Consider the following 21657-nt stretch of genomic DNA (forward strand, 5'->3'; position numbering starts at 1 on the left):
GTAGAAAGAGATAAGCAAGAACGATAGAAAGCATGATTTAAGAGAAAATGGGAAATGACACGTGAGAATATAAACACAGATACATAAGAGAGAGAGAGAGAGAGAGAGAGAGAGAGAGAGAGAGAGAGAATTTAAGAAACAAAGAGTCTTTGCAACTTCAATAAGAATGGATTCTAAGGGCTACTCAACTGGGTCCTCTATTTGCGCAACCAAACTAACAAAATGGTAGGGAAAGCATCACACTTGGAAATAAAACTCTACCACACATTTGCATTTAATTTCACTTTCAAATAAAGAGATATGGGCCTTGCAAACTTTTGTAGAATGAGCATTGCTTCAAAGTTGAACAGAAACAAATAGCATGGCAAGCAATAGCAGCCACCTAAAAGCCACACTTCTCAGAAGTCGCTTCCCAACACAGAAACAAACAGACAAACTTCTTAGGATCCATTTCAAAGTCACTAAAACATTTAGTCCATTGCACATGTTCCAATAATCATTGAAAAAAGAATTATTCATCATGTTTATGATTTCAATTGGTTTAATGTCCATGCCAGCACACACAGATATTGCAAAGACCCAGCCAAGACATACTAACATGGTGCTATGTGTCTCTTTCTCATTGTTGACTTAAACAATTCTAGTACCAAAAGACATGTTGGCAACTCCGTCATCAGCATCCCCAGTGTTATGGAGATAACCTATTCAGAACTACAATGTTCACAGATGGACAATCTTAATTCTGAAGGTCTAGTCAAAGAAAATACCAAGCAACAACAACGTAAGAGTGCACATGCACATTCACATGCTTCTCCACATGTACATATGTGTGTATTTCAACATATTATTTTCCTAAAACGCTTGTGAAAGCAGTGTCTTTGAATTTTGCTATATCGTATCACAAGGGATTTGAATGACCTCATCAAATAATAAACACAATAGGTTTTCATTAGTAATATAATTCATAAAAATAAAAATGTACCTTGGCCGGACTTTGGTTGAATAACAAATCCCTCAACAATGATTTATTTAAATCAATAGCAGTTGGAGGGTGATCATTCCCATTTGCATATAAAAATACCTGAGCCTGTCGCATTAGATCATTTGAACCTGCCTGCAATTTTAATTTTGTGCAAGTCAATGTCACCAAGACCATTTATATAAATAAACGTTTATATTCAAAAATAACAACAAATCCCATTTACAGCTGAATTATCATAAGAGGAACCCAAGGGTCAGACATTGGTTAAAATTCATCTTCACCTCTGGACTCACCAAGGTTCACCCCTCAATGTGTCAGGCTCACAAAGCTTGTACCATATCCTGAGGCCAGAGCCACTTCTAAACCCAAAATTTTGGTCTCGAGTTGAGCGGGGGGCATCATTTCATTCTATGAAGGTATTGAGTACTATATCAGAGCAAAGGCAAGATTTTCTTCATTCTCTCTCTCTCTCTCTCTCTCTTGGGTGGTGGGGGGAAGAGAGTGGAGTGGGGGAGGTTGACATCTTAAGGGACAAAAAAAAAAAAAAATAAAGAGGAGAGCTAAACTCTACATTACAGGCAACCCTCACCATCAACAGGTGCCATGACAGGAAATTCAACTGTGTGGAGGCAGAAAGCTAGTTCCAAACAGAAAAAGGAAATCCAACCTAAAGTATCCTTACTTCCAATGACTTCAATTTTGAAATGCAATTGGTTAGGGGAGGGGTGTTCCACTAACTGGGACATAGAAATTGCTCGAGTTTCAGATAGAAAGTTCACAGTTCATAAAATTTCAATATGCTAGAGTGAAGGAAAAACCTGTTTGGAAAACATATCAAGAGTACTTTGTCCATTAGTCAACATAGTTGCAGCAATAAAAATAGCCTTTGAAATTTTAAAAGGAAAAGACTCCATTGCATATGATATACATGCACCACCAAAATCATGTCCCACCAAGATGACCTGCATAAATATCAAAAACAAAAAGATAAGGAGACAGAGTAAGAGATATATTCAAGAAAAAGAAATGTTCTACTAACTTATATACAAATTCAGGTTCAAACAGAAAATAACACAAATGTAAATCCAAAGAATATGAGTGGGAATAGCAAATAACTTCCATAATAGAACCAACAACATTTCATCGGCAGTATTCACTATTCTAGTTGAAAATATAGATTGAGTGAAACCATCAAAAGGTTTTTGATTAAGGCTTTCCAGACAATACAGTGTGACATATAAACCCCCGTTTCAGGTAGTTATCACCCATATATCAGTATTTTACATGCTTGATATTAATGCGACCATGATCCAAACTTCCAAATCTCTACTACAGGAGTAATTTTGAACTCAACAACCTAACAGCAAGTTCAAATTCCTATAAAATGAGCAGGTCAGATTAGTTCTGTAATCTCTCGCTGTAAATTTTTTCTGTGGTAGGTAGTTTTGTTTGTCTTATTCAGGAATGAGCAAGCTGAAGTCACCAGCAAGAGCAAGTCTTCAAATTGGAAAATTGTCTTATTCAGATTTAACGTGTGCTTGAGACATGCTTTCTGTACGCTTTTCAGAAAACTGAGAGCACTAAAAAGCATGCTCTTTTTTTTTTTTTTTTTTTTTTTTTTTAACAAATGCTTAAATTATTAAAATTAACTTCAAATCTTAAAGCAACTAAAATGGACTTTTGATTTGTCATACGCACTGCTCTCCACGCAAATTTTTTCGGGGAAAATAGAAAAAAGACAATAAGACAACATTGATGCTTCAACAGTTCAACCAACAACCTTTGTGCAATTGGAAAATGCTCTTAATTATTGAAGCTAATTGGCTAAATATATTAGTATTTTGATTTTTACAAATTTTTTATTAGCAGACAAAAAGACATTGATGATTAAACCATCGACAAATGTGCAAGTGCAAAATGCCCTAATTATTTGAACTAGTAGGATAACACAATAGCAGAGCCAGGATTCTTTCCCTGGGGGAGGAGGTCTATGACCATAATAAACACAAAGCTAATAAAGGAGACTATTGACAATTTCTTCACTGTTCTTCTAGCAAAAAGTAATTAGACTTAATAAGTTGAACCTATTACAATTATATGTATCAGAATTTTCCTTCAATAAGGTTTGAAATTTTTTGGATATTTAAACTTTTGATTAATGCGGTGAAAACATTACTATATTAGACTATAAGCTTTTATTTGGTCAGTAACAAAAGGCAAGAAAGTAAAATATAATAATAATAAAAAAATAAAAAATAAAAAAGAATCTCAAAATCATGGCCAATTTCTATCTAAAATCCAAAACATCTACCCCAAGATAAAAAAATAAAAAATAAAAAATAAAATCCTTTATATCTATATATATATTTGTGGGGGCTCAAAGGATTTTTTTTTTCAAATTTTTTGGAGGGGCCAATCCAGATTTTTTTTTTTGGGCGGGGGGAAAGGTCCATCTCCCTCTGCCCCTTGGTAAACATAATCATATTTTGACTTGTATTTTTTTTTTTAATTATATATTCTGAATCTTTCTCCTAGAAGTTATTACACATTATATTTAAAAGATGTGTACTTTACTTCAATCAGGCATTAGGCTTCAGGAGACCTTTGTGCTTAAGTGAGCCTGGTGCTTTTAAAGCACTAATGAACACATAAATGAAATAAAATAATAAGCAATCGAAAAGAACCTTCTCGCCCTCAGCAAGTTTTTCAAGAAAATCAGTAAGTGGCTTCACATATTGCGAAAGACTTGTAATGTTGTTCGTATCAAATGTATGAATCCCAGAACCAGTTAAGTCTATAGCAGATACTTTGAAACCACCTTCTTCTAGAAGTGCTATAGTTTTATACCAACACCAAGCACCAAAGCCACCTCCATGAACAAGCACAAAACGGCTGGTTTCTAGATCATCAAGCTTGATGTCCTGTCAAAGAGAGACATAGTCAGGAACCAAATGCAATTCAAAATGATAAAAGCTGAAAAAATTAAAAACAATATATGTGTGTGTGCATGTACGTGTGTTTGTGTTTGTGTTAGAGAGGTACCAGTTAAAACCAGAAAGTGATTAAATGCAAAGCTTTAAACTTGCATCATATAGCAAATACACAGCCTATCTGCATAAATTGAACTAGAAAGCATACTTTATGTGCTATCAAATATTGTTGATAACCAGAACGAAAATATTAGAGAAAAAAGTAAGGCGATATATGAAGCTACACAATCTACAATACATTTGTGTGTAGACTAACGTCAAAACTAGTCTTACAAGGCTAATAGAGTGCCTCAATTGATTTTGATGCATATCATCCAGTAAAATCTCAAACTTTTGAAGTCTAACACATCATACTTGGTCCCAACCAGTTGTTTCTTACTAACTTTACACATAAAGATTATCACGTCTAAGGTGTTATATTTGACCACTCATCATCTCCCTTTTTTATAAAACAAAGTGAAACCATTTCAAAATATAGCCACTCGTTGCCTTCAGTTTTACCACTTCCTGCATTTACCTTGCACCACATTATGAGCATAAAAGTAAGTAGTCACACGGGCATTTAACTATTTTTAGCACAAAGAAGAAAGTCATTTTTGTTAATTTCCTTCTGTCTTTCTATAATAAAGAAAATGCGCAGACCAAAAGTGCATCCCTAGCCACTATAAAAGGAATTGTAGTTACATAATTTTTAGTTAATGATATTACAGCAAAAGCAATGGATTCTGCCCAGTAGTGCACATTTAATAGCATAGAGACATAAATTCTACACCTAAGTCTAAATGTCGAATGACCTCCAATTTTCCATTTGAGATTCCTCTTCAATGATCGTTAATTCGTTAAAAGAGAATCCAACAGACCAAAAATAGAGACAATTACGCCGCTCCAACAACATATTTCCAATGTGGGTTTAAACCTGGGCATCTCATACAGGCATCACTCAAGAATATACCCAGAATAGCAAATTCACTTTCCAAAAGTCTTATGCTCTCTATTCCTCCAATAGCATACTAAATTCATTTTCCAAAAGTCTTATGGCCTTGTAATAAAATAATCATAATTTGTTTCCATTCCAAAAAATAAAAAATTTCAATGTCGCAAACATCATATCATCAACTAAGAAAATTCAGCATCACAAGAGAAATATACCATCGCGAGAAACCTAAAAACCCAAATAACCCAGAAACAGAAATCACACACATTTACACATAAACTACTCCAAATTCCAACTTCACCGTCTAATTCTATAACTTCCAAAAAAGTAATAAAAAAAACCCACAAATCCAAACCTGATTAACAAGCTGCTGAGGCTGTAGCAAAGGGTCTGTGAGTGACCTGGCCCTTGAGCTCGAACTCCGGGGCAGCTGGTTGCTCTTCTTGGACCCCGAGTTCGGATAGCGAAGCGAAGCGGACCGATCGAAGGGCAGAGCACCGTTGTGCTGTTGTAAGATGATGGTGGCGGCGGCGGCTAGAGCTTGTTCTTGAATTAAAGCGTCGTCGAATTTCTCTTTACGTGAGGATCGGATTCGGGTCCAGCGATTGCTGGAGTTGGAGGCGAGCGGTGGTTGGTTCGCAAGCCGCTTTGTGGTTTTCTTCTTGTTCACTGTCTTGGGTGCGAGGCAGGCACAAAGGTTGCCCATTGATGGTGCATGTAGAAAAACAGAAACACACACACACACACAGAGATGACAGAGAGCTTTTTCAGGTGGGAGCAATTAGCAAAAGGTGGTGAACTCAGGGGCTCACAGAAACAGAGTAAGCCTAGGAGGAGGTATTCAGAGAGGAGGCGCTACGTATGTACATATATAGAGTAGGTGTGAAATGGGTGGAAAATTAAAAAAAGAAAATGGGTAACAAATATGGCCTTGGTCTTGGTCTGAATTGTCGAATTTAACCTTGGAGTTTCATCTTTTAGGTAAAGTGTACTAGTAGTAAAAACAAAAGGGCCCATGACAACTTGTCTAAATTGTCCATTAATAACTATTTACTAACAACAAATTCTTTCCATTTATTAGTAGCAATCATTACTACGGTTAGCTCAATTGATTAAAAATTACCCTGGTTACTATCACTTCCTCTCACCTTAGATGGTCATATCAAAAATAAGTAGCAATGATGCACTAAGCTATTTTTAGGTGAATATTATATAATTCTCTTTGAACTTTTTCTGCTTCTGTTTTATTATATTGATTATGGTAAAATTTATATTTACTTTTCCTTATTTTCTCATAAATAAATTGCCATTGACATGTTTTTCAAATTTATGGGTTAAAAGGCAAAGTGGCTCTTGTTACTTTTTGGGGGTTGCCTTTCTTGTAACGATGATTGAATAAAGATAAAATCACATTTTCCTCGCTATTTCTGGGAGACAAGAGCCCAACCACCCCCTACAAATATTTGTAGACTTTTACCACATTTCTGTGAGTGGCAATAACTCCCATACTCCTAACTCCTAACCTTGGACTAAAGGCCTGTCATATAATGTCTTTATTTTAGTTGAAGGTCGTTTGGTTTCACGGTTTTGAAACGTGCAATTTTAAAAATTAATTAAACAAAATACTTTTTTATGTTTTTTGTTTAATTAAAAACGCATATTTTCATTAAAAATAAGGCCAAATCTTAGGAAATTCAGGTATGATTTGAATCAACAATTAACTGGTATTTAGCTCGGTAGTCGGTGTTGATTGCTGATCAAAAAGTTGGTGGTCCACTTCTCTTGTTCTGGAATTGACTATTAATTGGTTCTTCAATCTTCACCATGAGAGGACCACTTCCCAATTTTCCAAATATGAAAAAGAGGCATGGAGGAGCATCTTTGTTATAAGTGGTTAGAGCTTTTTAATTGATTATTATATAGGTAATTAGGCATAATATGATATATTATTATCCTCTTTATAAGAACATATCCCAATGGAATTCTTTTTAATTAAGTAGCTATGAGGAAGGAGCGGACGGTGAAATAGCTTTATGTTGCCTTTTATTTTTTAACGGACTTTTTTTTAAAAATTTTTTTATTTTAATGATTGCTTTTGTTGTTGAGGGTGGAATTTGCTTTGTTTGGTGATACTATTTTGTTCTCTTTTTTATTTTTTCTTTTTCAAAAATGTTATAATCTTTATATCACGTCAAAGCATTTTTTTTTAAATACCTTCTAAAAAGTATTAACAAATGAATTTCTCCAATTAATTTTTCCTTCGGTCTATCCTTATGACTAATTAAGCTTAAAATTCATACTTTTCTCAAATTTAGACTCCAATTTTTCTAAATTTGGACCTACCCTTTAGATAAACAAAGGGTATTTAAAAAAAATTAAGTTGATTTTATTTTATTACAGCACATATTATTTTCAAAATTTGATATTTATTGTAGAATAAAAAGAATATTCAAATTTTTGTATCGAAACTTCAAAAGAGGGTAATGTTACCATCATTTGTCAATTACATGTGACAAAGAAGGGATCGACCTCTATTGTAAACTACATCATCCCATGAATTGTGACTTTGAAACTAAGCTACTTTGAACACCCAAAAGACAACTATATTTATTTGACAAATATGAATGGGTAAATTGGAAGAATATCATGATGACAACTTTCTAGTCAAAAAGTCTTATAAAATATTTCCTACTCGTCATAAATTTCTGCGCCAAGTATGAGTAAAGGAAGGAATATTATCGGAATAAGTAGGGGACAAAAGCGTTTTTGATAAAACTTTTTCATTCTTCTTTTTGATTTTGTTTTTTGAAACTAAAACATTAATGAATAATTCAAAACTATTTGTATGTTTATGTCACCTTAAAATATTTTTTTAATTAAAAAAATATTGTCAAAAAAATTGCTTGTTGCTTGTTTATTTATATATTTTTGTTAAAACAGCATTTTGACGTCGTATAAAATTAAAAGTAATTTTGAGTGTCTATTAATTTTTTGTCTTAAAAAGAGAATACAAAAATGAAAAAGATAAAGTTTTATCAAATAAACTCAGTCTCTTAAACATATTATATGTTCACGTATTCTTAGAGACTGATGTAATAATGTACACGGCACTTATCATGCCAAAAGTTAAAGAGTTGAATTTGCTTGTGACTGATGTGATATTGCCACACAAACTGTCTTGTTAATTTATAAATCTATACGACACTTATCACATTAAGTATTAAATAATTAAAATTGATGGGTCTTACGTGACAAGTTTAATTATAGAAATAAATAAATAAAGGGTATTCCCAGTAAAGTGTTTGAGAGATGTCTGACTGAGCTCATAAGATGAGGCTCCTCCCCGTAGAAAATGGGATAAAAATGGATGGCGAATTAAAGTAGTTGGTGGATGTTCAGAAGTCTAGGTCAGAATTGGAAATTAAGGAGGCAGAGCAACGAGATAATGCAGAGGAGGTGGACGATAAATCTTGAGTCGCTGAATTGAAGTAATACATGACAGATTCTCCAGAGACATGTATCTCTTTATTTTTTGGTGGTTGACATTCCTTTATTCACGTTAGACAAAAATATTCCATAAAATCATATAACTTATAAGATCGTATCTCCATGGAGGCTGGCTGCAGGCTGCCAAATAAATTCTGGGAAAACCTAACCTGTCAAGCCCCACTAAGCCAGAAGGGAGCTAAAATGACAAAGCATTGAAGATAGCTCCCTTTCGATAGCTCCCTTTCAAAATACAATTCTGTTCATTATTAATAGCCACATTATCTGCAACAGTTTCCAAAATTTAAGGAGCTAATAGCATTTTCCATTTGAATTTACTGCGCAAGGGAGACCAATATTCAATTTTTTAAAGGCTTCACATGCTTCGTTAAGGTGGTATCATGCAGCTGATGAGTACATTTCTTTTTCTTTCTCTTAACCTCTTGATCTCCTTTCCCGTTTGATAGGCTATGATCTTGAGTTCTGTGATTTGGTTGATCAGTACTCCTGGCAGTTGACATATTTCTTTAATTGCTTGTGACTTTTTGCTTCTTTGAGGAAGGGCTTGGGGGGGTGGAAAGTGGAAAGTAGTGGCTGCGAGCTACATGCTTTAATTTGCTACCCATTACCTTAAATGTGACATCACTTCCCAACTGTACAAATCTACTCATAATTAACTCAACTCCCCCCTTCTCTCCCCTTGATTGCTTGAGCTTCACTTTGACCTGGTTTAATTTACTTAACATGAAACTTATTATATAATTTGAAGATGCTTATATTACCATCAACAAGGTTTTTTGCGATTTCAATCATAATAATAATAATAATAATATTATGAAAAAACATCTGATTATCTTAATGTCCAAGCCTCGATCACCTGAGGCTTGGACAAGATTTCTTGCCATTCAATACTTGATTCGGGCCGGCTCAATTATAACCTTATTTTTCTCACACATCTTGCTTTCGAGAATAAATGACTCAGGTTGTTGGGTGAATCCATCTGGCGGATGGGTTTTCGGACCGATCAGTTTAGAAACACGGATTGAGGACCACTTCCTTTAATTCCATCAGGCTTTTTGCAACTGAAGTGAATGCACAAGGCATCATAGCAAAGCACATAATTTTGTGCTTCTATCAGCAGAGCATTATAGATTGAAGATTTATATATAGAAGCATGTGGATGTATAATCATGGGATGCATGATATGCAGCTGATCCCGGTGATGCTCTTGTAAAAGTAACACGTGGAGTAGAACTTTGGCATGGTCGACTTTTAGGGTTTGAGCACATGAAGAACTGACGAAAATGTGATCATCTAGTTGAAGCCACGGTTGTCATTCTGGTTAAACAAATCTCTTATTTTAAGCATATGATCTTTGTCATATCAATGTCTTTTTTGTTGTATATTCTTAACTACATGTGCCTAGCTCGACCAAACCTGCTGTGCTATTTCATCTGTGGTCCGACTCTTCCTAGCTCGACCAAACCTGCCTAGCTCGATCCATATGGATCCCTCAAGTCCACTCAAAGGTAGGTCCACTGTGCATTTGTTGCACCCACTGCTCATCATCATCTGCCATGCTTCTTAAGTGGGTCGACAATAGAATGCTCTCTTTTTTAATGTCAAGTGAAAATTGGACCATCATTCATTCATTTCATGTTTCTTTTTGGCTAGATTAAGTGTTAATAATCTACGACCCAAAAGAAGGTAGGAACAATAGTTAGATAAATCATCAATTTCAAACAACAATTGAGGTTGCGATGCATTGTCATAGTTAAAAGTTAGACCAGAATAAATAGAGATTGATTACAATTTATTGACCAAATTACAATTTGTCCGAGCGATAAACAAGAGTCTTGATAGAGATTACCTACCTGAATAGGTATTTATACAATCTAAGGTGCGGGATTAATTTGTTTGGACAAGTAAACCCTTCTATTAATTGGCTACCCGCAATTTGAACAATCCTTTATGGGCTTTGTGGTTCAAGGTTGGAATTATATTGGCTTAGCTTCTAAGCTGGCCCGGCCTGTTGAGCCTTTGTTTCATTTACACTAACGACGTCGGTTAGACGCAGACCCAATCCTCAAAACCTCGTGGTACCGGGTATCTGTCTCCGCTAAAACGTGCGCCTCCACCGCTCGCTGCGATATTGAAACCAAAGGTCGGAACTCTCTCTATCGAACACAGAGAACATGTACGTATACGAATTGATGTTTTGCATGTTAAACCAAGAAAAAAAGTGTTTTACTTGGCTGAGCCGAATACAGCTGACTATGGTTTTGTTTTCAGTGAAATTTGAAGATGAAAAAAGAATGATAATATGCTATTCAAGTTGTTCTGTTTTATTGGTTTTCTATGCAACCAGCTAGAATGTAGTAGTTTTTGTTGGTTAATTTGCTTGCCGTCGCTTTGGGATTGGATGGGTCTTTTTTTTTTTTAGGTTAAAGTTGATTTGGGATTATATCTTTTTTGTATTGTTTATAAATGGCTGTTATGTAAATGAGAATCATCTGTTGAAATAGTTTGGTTTGTATTTCAATATGCGCTTAAAATGGAGGTTCAATGGGCACCATGCTAAATCTCCCAAACATTTTCCTACACTTCCACTATGGCCAATATGAGTTCACCTGGCATTAGCAGCTTCATGATGTCATTTTATTTCTCTTCTTTCCCATATTTAAAGAAAAAGAGAAGTAACATAATTATATAATCGCCTAGTGAAGAAATTTTTTTTGGCATTCAATATAATTTTTTCCCTTTTTAGGATTAAGATCAATCAAATTATCCGTAGTTTAGTTACCTAATAGGAGTACACAAGGTGTAAAATGTTAATTAGGATGGCTGGTCTTTTTTTTTTTTTTTTTTTGGTTTTGATTGGTAAGTTACATATGTACCCGGTGGGACTTGAATCCATGACCTCACCCTCCATCCTGCTAGAAAGGGAGGAAGTACCATTTTAGCTAAAGCTCATTGGTCATTGTTCTAGTGAAAATTTATATTCACCGATAACAAAGGAAGCAAAGACTAAAAAGACGCCTAGGAGTAAAAAGTTTAATTAGAAGTGCTTTAATTTACATAAGCTCTAAAATTCATTAAAAAAAAAAAAAAATTACAGAAGCTCTAAGGTGGTAAAAGTGGATTGCCTTTTGTTTTTGGAGCCTGTAGGTCAACATCTGCAAAAATTTCTTCTAGATTCTTGGCCGCAAACAGCTAGTGTAGCTGGACCTAGAATAAACAAACAGATGTGGTGATAATAGCTTTGTTTACATGGTAACCATGTCTAGAGTTCATAAGTTATTGATTCATTAAAGAATATGCTTGATCCCTAGTAATTAATGTTCATTGACAGCAGGGATAGTCAGACGTGCTTATTTAGTGGCTGGAAGTTATTTTTGGCAAGTGAGTGCAATTTCCTTGGAGAGGCATCGCATGGAGCATATAAAGGAGATTTATTGTTGAATGAAATCTTTGGTTTCAAATACTTGTTGGTTTTCTGTTTTATTTTCAAAAATTTTGGGCAGGTTTCTGTTCCTCTCTTTCTTTCACAAGAGATACTAAGCTATATATACAATTATTTGTATGCTTTTTAATCCCAAATTGTTATTACTTTACATATATATGTTTTACCATTTGTCTGTTCCATTTTGTTCTGGTTTGGTTTGATTTTTGTCTATATATATATAATGATGGGCTTTCTCACTTTATTTGGATTATTTCCCACTGTCCACTATTGCAGGGCGAATTACATGAAGGAATGATAAAGGATCCCATCAAGCATTTGGAAGCTGACCCAGTTAATGCAAATAATAGAAAGCGATCTTTACACTAAAGTTAAAAAGTCTTCAGGAATATTAACTCTTCTTCAATCGCAAGGAATGAACTGCAAGATACTATCTTAGAAGTGGATTCAACATTGTGCCCTCTCTTTGCTAGAATTTTAAACAAACGGGCATGGAGACAACCCAAAATACTGTGGAACTGAATCTGGTGAATAGAAAAAAAAGGAGAAGGGGAAGTCGGAAGAAGAAGTCTAATGCACAGCAAAATAGTGGACAAGTTCAAGAGCAGCCGGAGGAAGGCTGCCTGACCGGCACCAATGATATGAATATCACTCCAACACCAATTCTATCAAATGAAAGAAACAGTGGAGAAAAAGTTCTTTCATTGGCTACTGATGAAACTAATTCTTTTTCACTGACCAATGCTTTGCCACATCTATCACATGACAATTGTAAGGTCCTCATAAATGCAAATTCTTTTTCAATGACCAAGAGTGAAGTGCAAGATACCGTCTTAGGAGTGGATTCAACAATATGCCCTTCTTTTCCTAGGATTGAACAGAATGGCATGGAAACAAGCCAAAATCTTGTGGAAGTGAATCTGGTGACGAGGAAGAAAAGGAGAAGGGGCAATCGGAAGAAGAAGACCAAGACACCGCAAAATAGTGGACAAGCTCAAGAGCTGCCAGAGCAAGGCTGCCTGACTAGCACCAATGATATGAATATCATGCCAACACCAATTCTATCAAATGAAAGAAACAGTGAAGAAAAAGTTGTTTTGTTGGGTACTGATGAAATTAATTCTTTTTCTGTGACTAATTCTTCACAAAGTCTGTCACTTGACACATATAAGGTCTTTACCAATGCTAGTTCTTCTTCAATGGCCAGGAGTGAAGAGCAAGGTACTATCTTAGGTGTAGATTTACCATTGTGCCTTCCCTTTGCTAGATCTGAACAGACGGGCATGGAAACAATCCAAAATCCTGTAGTAGTGAATCGGGTGAGTCAAAAGAAATCTAGAAAACGTCAGAAAAAGAAGACTAAGGCACTGCATAATAATGAACAAGCTGAAAAGCTGCCAGAGGATGGTCGTGTAACTAGCACCAATCATATGAATATTATGTCAATGCCACTTCTATCAGATGAAAGAAATACTGAAGAAAAAGTTACTTTTTGGGGTACTGGTGAAAACTCTTTTTCAGTGAACAATTCTTCATTATGTCTATCACATGAAAGTTCTAAGGTTGTCAGTAATACTGATTCTATTCCAATGACCAAGAGTGAGATGCAACATACTAACTTAGGAGTAGATTCAACAATGTGCCCTCCCTTTGCTACAATTGAACAGATGGGCATGGAAACAGCCAAAAATCCTGTGGAAGTGAATATGGTGATGAAAAAGAAAACAAGGAGGAGAAGTCGAAAGAAGAAGTCTAATACTGTCGTCAATATTCATCAGGTGCCCGAGGAAGGTTCCCTGACTGGCGCTGATTGTGTGAATACTATGTCAACCCCTTGTCTATTGAATGTAAAAAATAGTAAAGACAAAGTTGTTTTATCAGGTGCTGCTGAAAGTAAACAAGTCTGTCTTGCTGTTGCCAATGAAGAGGATAACACCTCAAAGGTTTCTCATATTTCTCTTGTAAGAGCACATGTTGGTCATTCGAAGAAAAAACTTCTTATTCTTGACATAAATGGGCTGCTTGCGGATATAATTCGTCCACCTCCGAAGAAATACAAATCAGACATAAACATTGCAGGACGTGCAAGTGAGAAATGATGTTGTAATATTGTTTCACAGATTAGATTCACTATGGTTTTCGCCCTCTATATCTGATTATACCTTTGCTTCTTGTTTTCAGTTTTCAAGAGGCCCTTCTGCCTTGATTTCCTGAAGTTCTGCTTTGAGAGATTTGAAGTGGGTGTGTGGTCGTCAAGATCCAAGTACTCTTCAACCATTCTAACTGGATTTCATTCACTCTATCTCTTTGTTTGATGCATATAAGTGTTTCATTTAATTTTGAGTTCTAAGAGAAGCAGCCTGTTTCCTCTCTTCCATTTTTTTTTTCCCCCTTCCTTAAAGCCTGTGCTGGTTGGTGCTAGTCAGCATAGTGTATAAGCATTAATTGCAATTATTTATTAATTTCTTAAGGAAAATTTTGGAAAGAGTGATTGACTATTTGATGGGAGATATGAAGCACAAGCTGCTACTTTGTTGGGTATGCACTTTTCATTTGTTTTCCTTGATTTTCTACAAGCTCTGACTCCTCATTTGTCATTTTCAAGCATCTTTTCTGCCAATAAGTTTGTGTTAGTGTTTAAATACTTCTTTATATTGGTCTATGCACCTATCATTTTTGTGGGTAATTCCCCTATTGCATTTGATTTGGAGAATTTGATAGTCTGATCAATGTCTTACTGATGTACTTTATTTTCCATCTGATACCTGATTGAGAAAAAGTTCCCTTCATTTGATGGTTAGATTATTCAGTAGATGCAGCTTGTAGCATGGCATTCCCATTTTGTATGGAAGCAATATCGAATCAGCAAATTCACATAACAATATCAACTTCATTTATGTGAGAGCTATGCATTTGAACATATTATGCATATGCAACGTCTTCTGATCTAGATATCCACCACTACACCCTTGTATTTTTTATTATCCCTGCATGTTAATGAGAACAACTATCAGACGATTGTTACATCTAAAAATAATTTAATATTTTCAACTCATAATTCAGTGGAAACAGCTCGGAAAGCTGATCTGCTTGCATCTAATTGTGCATATTTATGTGGGTTGTTTTTTCAGGATCTATCTCACTGCACCGCTACAAAGTGCAAGACTCTTGAAGACAAGCATAAGCCCATAGTTTTTAAGGAATTGAGGAAAATTTGGGAAAAACATGACCCTAGTCTTCCGTGGGAGAAGGGATGCTACAATGAGTCAAATACATTGTTGTTGGATGATTCCCCATACAAAGCCTTGCTTAATCCTGTAAGATATTGATTTTTTGCCTTTTTTTTTGCCCTGTGCCAGGGGGGGGATCATATTATAAAATTATGTTGTTTTTTGAACTCAGTCCCTAACTCTTTCTTTTGGTTCTGTGAAACTTTCATCTTGTAGCTGCACACTGCAATCTTCCCTTATTCGTACAAGTTTCTGAAAAAGCGCGATAATTCATTAGGTAAGATGCCAATTGACCTGATTAATTTGTATTTTACTTTCCAGAAAATGTATGGTGCCCCACAATATAAATAGTGTCTTCACGACTAATGGTAGCACAAGGTGATGCTTGAGGAATGGTGAAACCCCGCTGCTGAGATGTTGCCCCTGGATTATCCCTACCTTTTAAGCTCAATTATCTTCAGCTTTCATTCGGCCTTCTGTTTGGCTTTGGAATGAAGAAGGATAAGGAATACTGTTGATATCTTAATATAAGAAGCCATATTCTTAATCATATGATAATTTGCACTCCCCACCCGAGCCTAATGTAACAAATGGTGGAAATTTAATACATGCTCAGTAGGTACCATTTTACTGGTGGGATCACCTGGTTGGATCCTCAGGTTTATATATACTCTAGTGTGAAGTATTCTAATCCATCGAGTAACATATCACTACAAGGCACACTAGGCATTTATGCCACATTAGACGGGGATTTTTCTTTTAGAAGTAGAAGAAAAAATAAATAAAAGGAAACCAAAGATTATCTAGATATATATCCTACTTTTTCTGAAAAATGGATTGTAGCTTGTACAGCAAGTTTTGTACTATGAATTGGGATGACCAGCATTTTGTCATCTGCAGTGTATGTAAAAGTTATTGTCTGTAAGACAAGATAACTGATTAATGACATAAGTGTAATTCATGGCAGGTTCTTGTGGTGATCTTCGTGTATATCTGGAGGGATTTGCTGTGGCTGAAAATACACAGATGTATGTAAAGCGAAACCCGTTTGGTCAAAGACATATCACTAAGAGAAGTAAATCTTGGGACTTTTACCAGAAGGCTATCAGTTCGTTGAAATCCTCACAGACCACAGGATAATCTCTCTCCGTTTTGCTTTGGGCATGCATTGTTATTTGTATCACATGGACCATGCTTTGTTATTTTGTGGAGCATGCTTCCATCACTTCATTGAATCATTAGAGCTGGTGATCTATCAAATGAGCCATCTCTTTTGAGTGTATTGATATTTTATTGCATTGAATGCTTCAATTTTTTCACATGCTAGCTAGTAGAACCATTATTGAATTGCCTCTAGATGGAGATGCACCCATTTCGAGAACTCTAATCATCACCATTATGCTTTTGCTTGGAGAATCAAAAGGAGACATTCATGTTCGGATGACTAATGTTCCAATATCAGCTGTGCTGGAAGGTTCATTTAAGCTTGCAATTGCAATTACTGACTATAACTTTGTTGCTGGTGGTTTTTATGACATATTTGTAAGGAGAACCAGGAAAAGGACGTACAGTGGAAAGGACCCTCTTGTAATAGCTCTTCTTTCTTTCTCATCCATAAAAAGAAAAAAGAAAAAGGGAGAACCAGGAAAAGAAGCTTGCCAATTATTGGTGATCTTAGCCGCTCAAGTGCTCATTATAGGTTTATGTGTTGGTCAGATGATGGCTTGAATTTGGGATTTTTCCCGTATAAAGATGAACGGAATGTTCTGCTTCATGTTGTCATGCACACTTTAACCACATTCTATGTCCCAAGAGATTTTTATTTTTATTTTTTATTTTTTTATTTTTTTTATTTTTTTATTTTTTATTTTTTTTATTTTTTTATCATAAATTTTTACATATATTAGTCATTGTTATGCTCTGGTTGTTCAAATAGCTCTAGAACAGCTTTGAAATCAAGGAAAGCTAGCTTTGAAATCAAGGAAAGCTATTGCCTATCATTGTCTTGATTACTGTTCCTATGACGTGCTTGGTATATGTATCCCTAGGTTAATAGGTTATCATAACTTTATTATCATTTTTACAGTTCATATTTAGTGAAAGTGGCATGTGAAACCTCTCATAGAATAATTTTTTGCTGGGTACTCTAAAGAACATACCTATTACATGCAGGAGCATAAACTAAAACAAAAAAGGAGAAAAAGATTGTATGCAACTAAAGTGTTAAATAGATGATGATATGATATCATTTGAGTGGTTCAAAAAAATATATCAATAAAACCCTGGGAAATAAAATGTAATTAGATGTAACCACAACAAAGTAAACTATAGTTTAGCCAGTTATATTCCATCATCAGCATGTTTTTTAGTATGATCATCAGCAATGTTTTAGGTCCTGTCTTCATAGAGAACTCATATGACAATCTAATGAGAGCAAAAGAAATTAGAGGACACTCCACTGCCTAGGTATAGAAAGGAGCTGAATCCTGAAAAGGGGAAAACATGTTTAAATAACTTATATGAGCAGGAAATGAAATGGAAAACATGAGGATGTACCGAGTTTATCCTCTTTGCTAATGACCACTTTTACTGTGAATTTGTTTATAAATGCTGAGATTATACAATATTGAGCTTCAAAGCAAAGAAGATTCACACTCTTAAGAAAGGGGATAGCTAGGGTTTAAGATATCATTAGGGTTAGATAAGACATCCGAATAATTGACTGACTCAATCATTTGATCACAAATCAACAGACATTTATTGATTCAGTTTGATAACCGGATTTCGGCGATGAACGGTGTTTATCATCGAAATCCGACAGACATTGACTTATCATGTCAACCAACACTCATTGATTTCAATTCTAGCATGGCCTCAATTTCTGGTTGGAGGGTACCTAGGAAGAAACTTTTGTCTAGTTGGGGTACACGTCACATACGTGAGCCATTGCGTATTTCTCATGTGGACCACATAGGATCCGACAAAGCAGCTGACTAATATCTTGGGCTAACATTGATTTTGGCATGCCATCATGTTGTGTTCCTCCACATTTTCTCAGCTACACACAGGATCCATCATCCAATGTTGACCTTAAACCATTTGTCTCCGATTGCCCTTTCTCAGGCCAATCTTTTTCCACACAAATTTGATACACCTACTATAAAACCAGAAGGTACAATAATGCAATTATAGACAAGATCACATGTATCCTAAGAAATTTCAACAGGGCTGGTATGATGCTGCTTGGTTTTCAAACGTATTGCATACACCATGTCAGATTACAATACTTGGACCACCAACAAAGATGTAGAAAATGTGGCATACTTCAAGTGGCCGACTAAAAGGAGCATATACAACTTACCGTAATCATATACTCTAGAGATTCATAAGATTTTTTTTCTTTTGATGCTCTTGTTACATCTAACAGTGTACATGGTGTCACGTCATTTAAAATTTTAAATAAGGTAACAAGATATATATACATCATTAAATCTGTGAAATCCAATATGGATTATGAAATGGATCATCTCAATTTCACTTGAAAAGAAGATTTAGTAGAAAAATTATTCTTTGTATATCTGGCTGTGATTTTTGTTTTATAATGTTCTTCTTTTGGTGTATAATTGTTAAAAACCTTTCTTAGCAGTCCAGCAAGGCCAGGCCACATGTTCCAAAGCTTGCTGAATTATTTATGCTACCTTCGCTATGAAGTTGTCCATACCAATACGGCAATTGCCATTTTCTTCCTTACAAACTAGGTGCTAGCCTATGCTGCACTCGCTTTTGGTGACAATTTATAAACAAAGCTTGTTTTCAACTTCAATTTTAGGGTTTCTTACACCTCAAGCAGCTTAGATATATGGAATAGTGTTAGAATATAATTTAAACGATTACGTTTATTCTTTATTATCAGCTCAAGTTTGGAATAAATGTTATCATAACCATATTTCAGTTAAATATTTTGCGTGTTGAGATTCACTTATTGAATAAGAGTTTGAGTGTTATAATATAATTTAAATAGAACTCTTTAAACTATTTCATATGGAAAAGGGATAAGATGGAATCTTGAGTAACCCCACATTGAATCAACCTTTGAGGCCGTGGAAGTGTCCCTGTTTATTGGTCACACTATCTTGGATCCTTTATGGAAACTCTTTGGAAATGTTGATAGGAACCTCACGTTGGCTTGCTTTTGAATCTCTCTCTCTCTGTGACCATAATTGTTTATTTGATTTACTAAGCAGCTGCTATCTTTCTTGTTGACTTAAAAAACCCTATTTATTAATGCCCTAATTCACATGGTGAAATATATAGGTGGGGGATGAGTGGGGGACATCATGTGCCGGCCCAATCATGGTAGGGTTGATGGTAATGCTTCTTGGAACCTAGTTTACTATGACAGAGATGCCTTAGTTGGTGCCTTATCAAGTTAAGGGCATCCCTCATGTGATATCTTCCCTTTTTCCATGTGGTTAGGCATCCTTTTGCAATCTAATTTATTTCAAGCATCACCATCAACCCCTACTCCCTCTTCCCCCCTTCCAATCTTACAATATTATACAAAAAATTATGTATCCAAAGGTCTATTTTGTTTAGCGGTTTGAAATAATAGCGATTTCAAAACACAATTAATAAAAATTCAATCTTTAAAAAATACAGTGAAATGTTTGGTAATAACGTTCTTTGACCTTTAAATACCCGTTTCTTGTGATTTGAAAACGTGGGTTTTGATATGCACTCCTAAACAGGATGCTTTCGTATGATCAAATAGACTCTAAGATGATAAATACTTGATTTTACCATGCAAGAGAAATATGAGTTGCATTGAAAATCTCTAAGAAAACACAAATTCTATACTAATTAAAGATAAAAATAGGGACAGTGCAGAAACAAGAGAGAAGAATATTATGAAGCAATTAATTAATTGAGAAAACAATAATGTAATGGCACATGTAATGTTGGAGAAGGAGGCCAATACTCATCTTTCAGTACGCGGTTGAGTCCTTCTCATTCTAAACAACATGCACTGTCAATTCGACGTACGTTTTTCAATTATTCTCATTACTATTCTATTTACCATCCATGCCACTCCTACAAATATTATACTATTGTTTTAGAGTATTCATTAATTAATTAATTAATTAATTATGATAATAAGATATAAGAAAGCCCTCTCTCTCTCTCTCTCTCTCTCTTATCTTTTCTTTCTTTTTAGTCCTTATATTTCCCATATGCAAAGCACGTGACACCACCATGGGTCCATGCCCTTATATAGTATCTAATGTGAATTGTCAATAATGCAAAATTTTTAAAGAACTTGTGCAGAGTTTGATTTTTCTTTTAATCAATTTTAAATTGGCAAATGAGAAACCATGCTACCCCATTCAAACAATTGCTAGTTGGAAGAGAACTTGTGATGCTTATAATAAACTCATCCATTTATTTTTTTCTATACAATACCAAAGGAATTGAGTAAGGAAAGAAATAACGCTACGGAACTAAATATAAGAAAATAATTTATAAGCAAGACCCACAAAAATACTTTATCTTAAACAATTGCTGATTGGAAGAGAATATGTGATTCTTATAAACTCATCAATTTCTCGCTCTTTCGCTGAATGTAAGACAAACTCGGGTCAGTTATTTTTTTATGCAATACGAACTAGATTGGATTAAAAAAAGAAAAAAAAAAATTTAGCCTGGCGTGCTTCACTGTTGAAGCACACCAGCGTACTCTGAATCATGGCCCTGACATATAAGACACATGTAGGAGATTATTTGTCCATGGAAAAACATAGTGTCATATTAGGTTCTGACAGTACTGGTGACGCCATCAGCCCCATTCCTCATCATGAATTGAATTCGCAGTAAAGAAGCCATCATTTTATAAAATCCCACTGCATTTATAAACTGCACCGGCCAATATTGGATTTCACTTAAATGAGACCTTCTGATCTAGTCCGTCCAAAAAATTCTTCATAAATATTTTACAGACAATAATAAATGAAACATAATTGCATTATATATGCCAGCAAGGTCCTTTACAAATTGCAACAAGCAAGAAATATGAGAAAATTATAATTACTTGATATTTCGTGAAAAAATATATATATATATATAATGAGAAAAAGTCAATGAGAAAATTGAATCTGATGGTGGAGTTTTTTAAAAGACGAGAACCATGTTAATTAAGAAATGTTTAAAGTATGTACCTAAGCTTACTATTCTAGAGAATTAGAATGAGCCACGTCAGTAGGTCGGATTTTAATTGTAGGAGCATGGAATTGGGGGAATAGAAAGCCGATAAATTAATTAAGAAGTGAATTTTTCAAGATTCTCTAAATTTTTCTAAAATATTTCAAAATCAGCAGAAGCCCACCTTCTAAAATCAGTTGTGCAGCTGTACCTTAGGCATAATCTATATATATATATATATATTAGCCACGAAAACTGCAATTAAGAATATAATAATACCAAGGCATGAGGAGCACATGATCTCGTTTAATTAATTAACAGGGTTATATATGTACTATCCAGCTTGTTTTGCAGTGGCAAAGATATTGGTGACATTA

At 34.9% G+C, this 21657-nt stretch overlaps 2 protein-coding genes across 5 annotated transcripts; one reads left to right on the forward strand and one right to left on the reverse strand.

The window, feature by feature from the left end:
• Positions 1–17: 17 nt before the first annotated feature.
• Positions 18–5774, reverse strand: LOC132182407 (putative methylesterase 11, chloroplastic). Its single transcript, XM_059595646.1, has 4 exons — positions 5262–5774; positions 3667–3903; positions 1801–1944; positions 18–1114 (listed from the first exon to the last, which is right to left on the reverse strand). The coding sequence occupies exons 1-4, from the start codon at positions 5610–5612 to the stop codon at positions 950–952; spliced, it is 897 nt and encodes a 298-aa protein (XP_059451629.1). The 5' UTR covers positions 5613–5774; the 3' UTR covers positions 18–949.
• Positions 5775–10500: 4726 nt separating this feature from the next.
• Positions 10501–16851, forward strand: LOC132182837 (uncharacterized). Of its 4 annotated transcripts, none has more exons than XM_059596188.1 (7): positions 10501–10589; positions 12132–13943; positions 14037–14118; positions 14327–14393; positions 14987–15172; positions 15302–15362; positions 16053–16851. In XM_059596188.1, exons 2-7 carry the CDS (start codon positions 12347–12349, stop codon positions 16223–16225), a joined length of 2166 nt encoding a protein of 721 aa, XP_059452171.1. In that variant the 5' UTR covers positions 10501–10589; positions 12132–12346; the 3' UTR covers positions 16226–16851. The 4 variants fall into 4 exon arrangements, with proteins under 4 accessions (XP_059452171.1, XP_059452173.1, XP_059452174.1 ...); XM_059596189.1 differs by having other exon boundaries at positions 10520–10556; XM_059596190.1 differs by lacking the exons at positions 15302–15362; positions 16053–16851 and adding an exon at positions 15407–15649.
• The last annotated feature ends 4806 nt before the right edge of the window (positions 16852–21657 follow it).

Source organism: Corylus avellana, chromosome ca5 (genome assembly GCF_901000735.1).
Source record: "Corylus avellana chromosome ca5, CavTom2PMs-1.0".
In the NCBI taxonomy this organism is placed as follows: Eukaryota; Viridiplantae; Streptophyta; class Magnoliopsida; order Fagales; family Betulaceae; genus Corylus; species Corylus avellana.

Bases quoted from the DNA above. Each gene is read 5' to 3' on its own strand.
- LOC132182407 (XM_059595646.1), bottom strand. From the start codon at position 5,612: ATGGGCAACCTTTGTGCCTGCCTCGCACCCAAGACAGTGAACAAGAAG. The intron at 1,945-3,666 runs GTTCTTTTCGAT...ATATTTATGCAG, and splicing joins AACTTGCTGAGGGCGAGAAG to GTCATCTTGGTGGGACATGA. The intron at 1,115-1,800 runs GTTTTTCCTTCA...TTAAAATTGCAG, and splicing joins TTGATATGTTTTCCAAACAG to GCAGGTTCAAATGATCTAAT.
- LOC132182837 (XM_059596188.1), top strand. From the start codon at position 12,347: ATGGAGACAACCCAAAATACTGTGGAACTGAATCTGGTGAATAGAAAA. The intron at 13,944-14,036 runs GTGAGAAATGAT...TCTTGTTTTCAG, and splicing joins AAACATTGCAGGACGTGCAA to TTTTCAAGAGGCCCTTCTGC. The intron at 14,394-14,986 runs GTATGCACTTTT...TTGTTTTTTCAG, and splicing joins ACAAGCTGCTACTTTGTTGG to GATCTATCTCACTGCACCGC.